The sequence below is a fragment of the Berghia stephanieae genome, chromosome 6 (assembly GCF_034508935.2).
Source record: "Berghia stephanieae isolate SIO BIC M18660-M18661 chromosome 6, UCSD_Bste_1.3, whole genome shotgun sequence".
NCBI classification, from domain to species: domain Eukaryota; kingdom Metazoa; phylum Mollusca; class Gastropoda; order Nudibranchia; family Aeolidiidae; genus Berghia; species Berghia stephanieae.
Genome location: NC_088365.1, coordinates 6,048,701 through 6,058,700, shown reverse-complemented (window position 1 = coordinate 6,058,700; position 10,000 = coordinate 6,048,701). Strand labels below are relative to the sequence as shown.

General features: G+C 39.3%; 1 protein-coding gene across 1 annotated transcript in view; it reads left to right on the top strand.

The window, feature by feature from the left end:
• LOC144974389 (integrator complex subunit 13-like) overlaps positions 1-10,000 on the top strand; it is a 211,476-nt gene that overhangs the window by 186,294 nt on the left and 15,182 nt on the right. Inside the window, exons 8-12 of the mRNA XM_078917229.1 lie at positions 38-122; positions 1,628-1,720; positions 3,663-3,752; positions 6,613-6,791; positions 7,113-7,203. Coding sequence (XP_078773355.1) covers positions 38-122; positions 1,628-1,720; positions 3,663-3,752; positions 6,613-6,791; positions 7,113-7,203 — 538 coding nt within the window. The remainder of the gene's footprint in view (positions 1-37; positions 123-1,627; positions 1,721-3,662; positions 3,753-6,612; positions 6,792-7,112; positions 7,204-10,000) is intronic.

The following is a 10,000-nucleotide window of genomic DNA, read 5'->3' as shown; positions in this document are numbered from 1 at the left end:
TAAACCGTTTGTTTTGTTTGTTTGTTTGTGTCCTCAGGAGGAACAGAACGCCAGCTCGTCTGCCAACTATGACGTAGAGCTCTTACATCCTGCCGCAGCTCATGACGAAATGTTCAAAAGTGGTGAGTGTTGCGCCGTAGCCATCGTTAACTAAAAGCCTGACACTGAAATCCAAAAAGACTGGCAGTTTGACGTCAGTATTTGGATTTTTGCACCGCCTAGTGAGTTGTCGTTAGTAGAGCTCATGGAAACAAGTTATTTGTTTTCTTTTGTGGCAAAAGACTGGCATTTTGACGTCATTTTTTGGTCAGTGTCAGGCCATAACTTTACGAAGGCTACGGTGTTACGCCCAGTGATATCGACGTGTATGAGAAGTTGTTAGAAGTTGTGGACAGAAAACATTATTGAACAAAATACGATTCTTTCATCTCTTTGTATTTATTACCAGCCACGTCTTTCCAATCCGAACACCTCCGTTCCCCGCATTTTGTCCGGATTACAGAGACATCGGATTACAAAGACATCCGGATTACACAGACATCCGGATTACAGAGACATCCGGATTACAAAGACATCCGGATTACAGAGACATCCGGATTACAAAGACATCCGGATTACAAAGACATCCGGATTACAGAGACATCCGGATTACAAAGACATCCGGATTACAGAGACATCCGGATTGTGGAATCAGTCCCTAAAGGGTACAAATAGAGAGAAAAAACCCCGTGCCTGGCAACTAGTCGGATAATGGAGACATTCGGATTGTGGGATCAGTCCCTAAAGGGTACAAATAGAGAAAAATATCCGTGCCTGGCAACTGGTCCGGATAATGGAGACATTCGGATTGTGGAGTTCCGGATTAGAGAGACTCAAGTTGTTTTTAAGTTGTGTTTAAGATTATTAGATAATTTTGTAACCAAATTTTTTGTTAACTTCTGTTCACTATAATTTGTATCTTTCTCCGTCTGCTTGAATGACAAAAAACGTTGGATTTGTATTCATGCGCACCAAAAGAATATTTTTAATTACCAATCAGCTGCCTTTTACACCTAATTTCACACCAATAAAATGTCCGCAAATATTCTGGAATAGTTGAATCCAATTTTTATTCAACGCGTTCAAAGCATTATTCAACGATTTATTAAGAAATGATAGGGTTATCCAATGAGAGGGTGGAATAAAAGTAAATATATCATCATCAACATAAGACAAAATACTTAGTACGGAATCTTTCAGACTCAAAACTCAAACCCTTCTTCGGTGAGCATTAAAAATACAATCAGAACGAGAATTCTTCACTTTTTAAAAATTCTTGTGATTTTAATTCTGTTGTTGTTGCTGTTGTTTTATTATTTTTTGTTGTTGTTGTGTCTTTTATCGTTTTAAAAAAATTATTTTTGTTTTTGTTGCTTGTTGATCTATTTGTTGGTTGTTTTTTTTTTTTTTTGTTGTTGTGTTTTGTTTGGCCTTCTTTTTTTGTTGTTGTTTTATTTGGGTGCGTGGGGGGGGGGCGTCTTTTGTTTGTGTTTTGTTTTGTTTTGGGGTTGTTTTTTTTATTTTTTTTTCTTTTTTTCTGTAGTGTTATTATCATAATCATAATGTTATTTTGTTATATATTTTACAGAACACGCCGAGGGCCTTGTCATCCCATCCAAGGAAGGCCTTCCAATAGAGACTGCCCCACTCAAATGGTGCACGCCCAAATCTAGTGTTATAGGTGTGTTTAAATCTTCCTTTTGTTTATCACCACCACGACCATCTTTTCATTATCATCATTATTTTATCATAATATGCAATAAATATATGAGCCTTTATTATTCGACCCATAATGATATCAAATTTAAAATAATAATTTGAGATGTCATATAGATAGTATGCGCTTGGCTTAGAAACTCATAACATTGCCATCCGGAAGTATAGCGGACCAACACACAAAACTGTGTGTATCCATGAACGTTTATAGTCCGGTTAATACAGTTCAGTATGCATTACTCACAAACGCGGATGGCAAAAAAACAATAACAAAGACCTGAGTGACGTCATCTTCGAACTATCTATAGATCTATCTAGCTTTAAAATTCACTCAAATTATATTCTTTAAAAAGAAATATCATTTAGATACGAGTTTTTTATGCAAAGCTGACGAAATCGGAATCGATTCAAGGATAGAATAAATGATTTCTTACACTCATACGTTTTGGAATTCGAACCTTGCTCCCAACTCGAACTCGCAAGCTCGTGCAGCGATTGAAATACGTCTGAAATTCCAAACAGTAAGAGTGTGAGAATCATATATTATCCCACTCCTCTCTCTAAATATTAACGCGTAATGATATCATGTTTACAGTAATAATTTGTGACGTCAGATTCACCAAAAATCAGAGTCTTTAAAATGAAGTATCATTTGAATGCGTTTGAAGATGTATTTTATCCAAAGATGAGAAAATAAGAAATCGATTGAGGGGTAGAATAAAAGATTTTTTAAACTCATATTACGTTTTGTAATTTGAACTTTGTTCCCAACGCGCACTCGCAAGTTCGTGCAACGGTTGAGAACACGTCTTGTATTCCAAAAAGCACATCTTACTCTTTCACTAAAAGCACATAATCATTCGTTTATTCCGCTATTAGCTCGCTTAGAACCAAATTTAATTGTATACTGGTTGAGCTTTAAAAACAAAATTGAGCTTTTATATAGCACAATATCCACTAAATGTGCTCAAAGCGCTTTACAAGGGGTCTCTGGTCAACGGCAACATGTAGGACGGGACATGACACCTGTTTGGCGATATCACAATTTTTCGGACAAAGACAACGCTGTTAACGGCCAGGTACTCATTTTACAACTGAGTACGGTGAGAGAATGTGAGGAAAGAGCTTTTTTCCAAGGACTCAACTATGCGCCAGCGCGAGGCTCGAACCCAGGACCTTCCAATCCGAAAGCGAGTGTCATACCACAAGACCACATAGCATACTGTTTGCAAGATACTCTGGCTGTAACACTTGTACTCTACTTTCTGCGCCAGTGACTTCGGCAACTGATAACTCGACTCCGATTATCTTCTCTGATATCACCTTTTCGATATTCTACTGCCAGCTTTTCCGCCTCGCCTCCGTGGCGTAGCTGAAAGACTTTTCTGTCATTTCAACCAAAGAAATTTTTAATTTATAAAAATTCCTTTTTGAGTAGAGGCAGATATTATGTCATATCTTTTAACTCACTAAACTCTAACAACGAATATATCCGTAATATACCCGGGTTAGTTTTACCCCATGCCTATTTATTACATTCTTCTGAGACAAATTATAGGCTTAGGAACAAAGCTAATGTTCTTAATTTTACATGTTAATGGTAGTTGAATAAAACTATCTATGTACATGCTCATTTTTAATACATATTTTTCCAATGTTGAAAAGTATCAAAAATCTCTAGGATTGAGTGAGTTAATACTCTGTAAATGTTCTCCTTTTCTCCGATTTTTGGGAAATTTTACTCATTTTTGAAATGGTCCACTTGATAATATTATATTTCAGAATCGGAACGAAGTCGAGTGATTTGTCTCCATTATAAAGTTTACATGTAATTTAGCTCAAGGTAAAAAAAAAAAAATTGTCCTCAGATGGACAACTTTTCAAACATGTTCATGTATTCCTTCCAGAACTCCACAACTGTTCCGCTGCGTACCGGATATGCCCCGTGGACGTCAACAGTAGACCTTCGTCCTGTCTCACCAACTTCCTTCTCAGTGGTAAGTGGTAGACATTCGTCCTGTGTTAGGCATCACTAGCTGCTCCTCTCCGTCCCTTTCGTCATAAAATTATATAAATATAAAAATATAAAAACAAAAACCATGAAATGATAGTGCTTAACTTTATGATAAAAGAAGCTATTTAAAAATATTTCTTCAATTATAATTATGATCAACTTCTACAATATTGTTTCGGGCATTCGCTATCTATCCATCCATCCATCCATCTATCTATCTATCTATCTATCCATCTATCTATCTATATATCTATCTATCTATCTATCTATCTATCTATTTATTTTTTTTATCTATCTATCATCCATTTTTATCCCTCCTTCGTCCTTGAAAGGTGCAGACGTTTGGGGGTCCCTGTAGCTCAGTCAGTAGATCATTCGCTTTTTCAACAAAAGGATCGCTATCGATACAGAATGCAGTCGAGATATTTTTTGTTGTTGTTTTGTTTTTGTTTTTGTTTTGCATTATCCATTCAGCAGATCTTCTGGACCTCGCGAAAAATGCGATCTCTCAATAGGGTAGCAAGCAATTTTGCTATTGTCCATTTAACGCCGTAGAAACTAGGATAAACTCCCGACTCAATGGGCCATGTGCCTCCTGTAAAGACAACCAATTTCTTTGGAAACAAAGTCAAAGAGGAGACAAAATAATACCCCAACTCAGAAATCCTTCACTGAGTTATTACTCGTATATAGATAGTATGCGCTTGGCTAAGAAGCTCACAACATTGCCATCAGGAAGTATAACGGGCCAACACACAAACCTATGTGTAACCTTAAACGTTTATAGTCTGGTTAATACAGTTTAGTGAGAATTACTCATAAACGCGGATGGCAAAATACAATAACTAAGGCTTGAGTGACGTCATCTATATAGCGCAATATCTTCTTATATTATGCTGTCGATCAATCAGTCCATGAGCACAACGTTTTCGTGTTGATTAATTCCATTGTAGTGAACTGTAAGCGTGAAATAACGTTATGTCTTCGTTCAAAGAAGTGCAGTTACCTTTTTGGCTCTGACCCATGTCGTAGTAGCTGGTGCCACTCCTTATTAATTTCATGTTGTTTGGTCTCTCTCTCTCTCTCTCTTTCTCTCTCTCTCTCTCTCTCTCTCTCTCTTTCTTTCTCTCTCTCTCTTTCTCTCTCTCTCTCTCCTCACTATCTCTCTCTCTCTCCCTCCCTCTCTTCCTCTCTCTCTCTCTTCTCTCTCTCTCTTCTCTCTCTCTCTCTCTCTCTCTCTCTCTATCTATCTATCTATCTATCTATCTATCTATCTATCTATCTATCTATCTCTCACACACACACATGCACAAACGCACACATCCACACACTAACGCACGGCAGCACAATGCACTTTGACATAAGCACGATGTAACACATCATGATGCACTACTCACAACGTGATCCAAGTCATCATCAATGCCCATTGTTTTAGTATGCAACTCACCGCCTGCATTCATTACCATTTGCCATCCTTGTTAATTACTATGTCACCATCACAGGGTCATTAGCCATCGCTTCCAAAATCATTCCATGACTCCTCCTCGTCGTTGCCTACTGCACATAGAGTAAACACCAGCTATAGATAGATAGTACGCGTTTGGATAAGAAGCTCACAACATTGTCATCCGGAATTATAACGGACCAACACACAAAACTATGTGTAACCGTGAACGTTTATAGTCTGGTTAATACAGTTTAGTGAGAATTATTCATAATCACGGGGGGAGGAAATTGGGTACAGACGTCGTGGTCATTAATTTAATAAGCTTGCCCAACTATGTTTACTATTTCCAGTCACCTCGTACCATGGAATCAATCGATTCATTCACCACTCCAACCCCATCTTGACCAATTCCATTCACCCACCTACCCATACATTCATCCATCCATTCATCCATACATCCAACAATTCTTCCATTCACCCACCTAGCCATACATTCATCCATCCATTCATCCATACATCCAACAATTCTTCCATTCACCCACCCATACATTCATCCATCCATTCATCCATACATCCAACAATTCTTCCATTCACCTACCCATACATTCATCCATCCATTCATCCATACATCCAACAATTCTTCCATTCACCCACCCACCCATACATCCATCCATCCATTCATCCATACATCCAACAATTCTTCCATTCACCTACCCATACATTCATCCATCCATTCATCCATACATCCAACAAGTCTTCCATTCACCCACCTACCCATACATTCATCCATCCATTCATCCATACATCCAACAATTCTTCCATTCACCCACCCATACATTCATCCATCCATTCATCCATACATCCAACAATTCTTCCATTCACCCACCCATACATTCATCCATCCATTCATCCATACATCCAACAATTCTTCCATTCACCCACCGTACATTCATCCACCCATTCATCCATACATCCAACAAGTCTTCCATTCACCCACCCACCCACAGATCCATCAATCCATTCATCCATACATCCAACAATTCTTCCATTCACCCACCCACCCATACATTCATCCATCCATTCATCCATACATCCAACAATTCTTCCATTCACCCACCCACCATACATCCATCCCTCCATACATCCAACAATTCTTCCATTCACCCACCCATACATCCATCCATCCATCCCTCCAAACATCCAGCATTTTTTCCATTCACCGACCAACCCACAGATCCATCCATCCATTCATCCATACATCCAGCAATTCTTTCATTCACCCACCCACCACAGATTCATCCATCCCTTCATTCATCCATACATCCAACAATTCTTCCATTTACCCATGCATTCTTCCATTCATTTTATCCACCCGTGCCTCCATTCACCCCCCCAGGACGAGCCGTGATGTTAGAGCAGCCCCGTCGCAGCGGCACCAAAGTCATATCCCACATGCTGGCTGCCCATGGAGGGGAGATCTTCATCCACTCCATCCCCACCTCTCGCTCCCTCTTGGAAGACCCTCCCTCTATTATCGAGGGAAGCGGGGGGAGAGTCACAGACTACAGAATCACGGTCGGTGTTTTAAGGAGTATTAGCTTTACTGTGTAAAATAGAAATAATTATATATACACAATTAATTGTAAAACACATATTGCAAAAGGCCTAATGTAATTAATCAGAGATACCAATTCCCTTATTTTCTCGGAATTTCCCTGGTTTTTTATTCGTTTTTTGTTGTTTTTGATTTGTTTTGTTTTTGTTTTTTGTTTTTTTTTTGTTTTTTTTTTATTGTTTGTTTGGGGGGGGGGGGGGGGGGGTCCCAAGGTCGGGCCGGTCCTCGGTCCAAAAATCCAATAAAGATCAAAAACTGTATATTATATTATCTTCCTGCAGGCATTCGGTGACTTCATGAAGAGTAATCGTTTGGCGCCCTGTCCCCCAGAAGCCGTCAGTAGCCTTGGTGACAAGAGGCCATATGTGTTAGGTAAGAAAAAGAGCCACTGCTAAACCAACCACATCATCATCTTCATCATCATCATCTTCTTCTTCATCATCATCATCATCATCATCAGCAGCAGCAGCAGCAGCAGCGTAGAGAGCATCACCGTCATCACCATCATCATCATCACCATCATCATCATCATCTTCATCATCATCACCATCAGCAGCAGCATAAAGAGCATTATAATCACCATTATCATCATCATCATCATCACCATCATCATCACCACCATCATCATCATCATCAGCATCATCATCATCATCTTCATTATCATCACCATTATCATCACCATTATCATCACCATCATCATCACCATCATCATCAGCATCATCATCATCATCATCTTCATTATCATCACCGTCAGCAGCAGCATAAAGAGCATTATCATCATCATCATCATCACCATCATCACCATCATCATCATCATCATCATCAGCAGCAGCATCATCCAACCCATATCTGTTGCGGACAATGGCGTTATGCAGCAGCATAAAGAGCATCATCATCATCATCATCATCATCATCATCATCATCATCATCATCATCATCATCAGCATCATCATCATCATCATCATCTTCATTATCATCACCGTCAGCAGCAGCATAAAGAGCATTATCATCATCATCATCATCACCATCATCACCATCATCATCATCATCATCATCATCATCAGCATCATCCAACCCATATCTGTTGCGGACAATGGCGAACAACATTACTTTTCAATCCTATCTTTTTCTCCTCACACTTTCTTTTCTTTTATGTATTTTTACCAATGATTCTACCTCCATATTTCATGCCTGACAAAACAATGTTGTCAAAACAACTAACTAAATAGATTTATCAAGACACCTCCGCTTTCTCCCTTTCTTCCTTGCGCATCTAGATCTAATATCTTATCCGTGGTGTGTCTCAACAAGACGCATGATTTATTTTTTAAATGGGGTTAAGGGTCAAACGAGGAAGTGTTGGAGAAGGTGAGAAAAGGAAGAATATTGATCAATACCATCAGAAAGAGGCAGTTACGGTTTCTGGGACATGTGTGGAGAAGAGACGGAATTGAAAAGTTGGTAACATCTGGGATGATCGAAGGAAAGAGAGCTAGAGGAAGACAAAGAATGACTTATTTAAATAACCTAAGAATGGCCAAATGTGATTTTAAAAGCAACACAGACTTCATGCGCACCGCAGAGGATCGTGATTCGTGAAGACATCTGACCGGCAACGTGCTCAAGAGCACAAGCCACGATGGATGATGATGAAGGGTCAAAACTGTTCCGTACAGCCGACGTGCACTTATCCGCAGGTCAGGTAACCAGAAATTGATATGGTCTCATTGTTGAAATGGAAATACTCTCAAACGAGTTCAAAATATTTTCCATGGCAACAATGTTAAAACGAGTCCATAAGTTTTCAATATTTTTTTGTGCCTTGCCAACGAGCACAGAAATACTGGCAAATCGAAAAACTATTTGAAATTATTTTTTTATAGATTGATGAGTAACTTCCAACTTCTTTTTTTTTAATTTTAATCAAGGGTAATTTTAACACCCTTGACTCAAATGATTATTTATAACATCTGCTCTGGCATAATGATGGTACTCATAATGATAGGTCATTGTCGTTAGGAATCGCCATCTGGTCGTCCGGTTGCCAGATCCATTTGCGCGCACCTGCATACTTCATTACCAGACTTCTTTTCTTTCTTTTTTTTATCGTCGATGGCTCAAAAGATTCATCTCGGTCTATTTTCAATTCCACTATATGCGATTCAAACTACACGAGTGCCTATTCGTAATAGTCTTTATTTATCGGCAAACCGTGTTGGATTCTCCACATTTTACCACAAATAAAATCAACAACATACTCAGCAAAGTATCAACTGCTAGGGACAAATCTGTGCAAGAGAACTTATACCAAAAGGTGGTAAAGGTTCGTACTTTTCTGGATGATCATATATATGAGATCTGATGAGAGAATTGTTAGAAACAAGCATTTTCCAATGACCCAGCTTTGCGTCACCCAGAACTGTACTCGAACCAGGGATCCTACCTAGTACCTGTTCGAAGGTCAAAGTCATACCACAAGACCACAAAGCCTCAAAAGCGTTTTTAATATTCTTGAGGGCTGATTATTTAAAAGACTGGCTGGCTTGCATTTAATACTAATAGATATTGTAGTCTTTACTAGCGATCCTTTCATCGTTAATACACGCTTTGACAACTTAAGGGCTAACCCACACCGGAGACTGACTCCGACGACCCGGCACTGCCGTCCTCTGCCGTCTTCCGGATAAACACGTCGGGCATGGACAAGATACTAAGAGTAAAGAGAAGAGTCGCTAAACCTACTCATACCAAGCTCGAAAAAAAAAACCCGTGCCCGACGCCTTTATCCGGAAGACGGCAGAGGACGGCAGTGCCTGGTCGTCGGAGTCAGTCTCCGGTGTGAGTTAGCCCCAAGACCGGCAGTATACCAGTGACACGATGAATGCTGTGGTAGGGTTGAAACATGATGTGGACGATTGAGAAAATAATTTGAGCTTTTATGTAGGGCAATATTCACTAAATTTGTTTTGCTTTTGTTTGGGTTCTGTTTGTTTGTTTTTTTTTCGATAGAGACAACGGTCATATCAGCAATGTACTTATGTTACACTTGAGTAGGTTGAGAAAATAAAAAAAATGCCTTGTCCACGAAATCAACGTTGCGCCACCCAGAGCGGAACTCAAACCAGAGACCTAGAGGTCTGATTTGCGGGTGTCATATCACAAAACCATA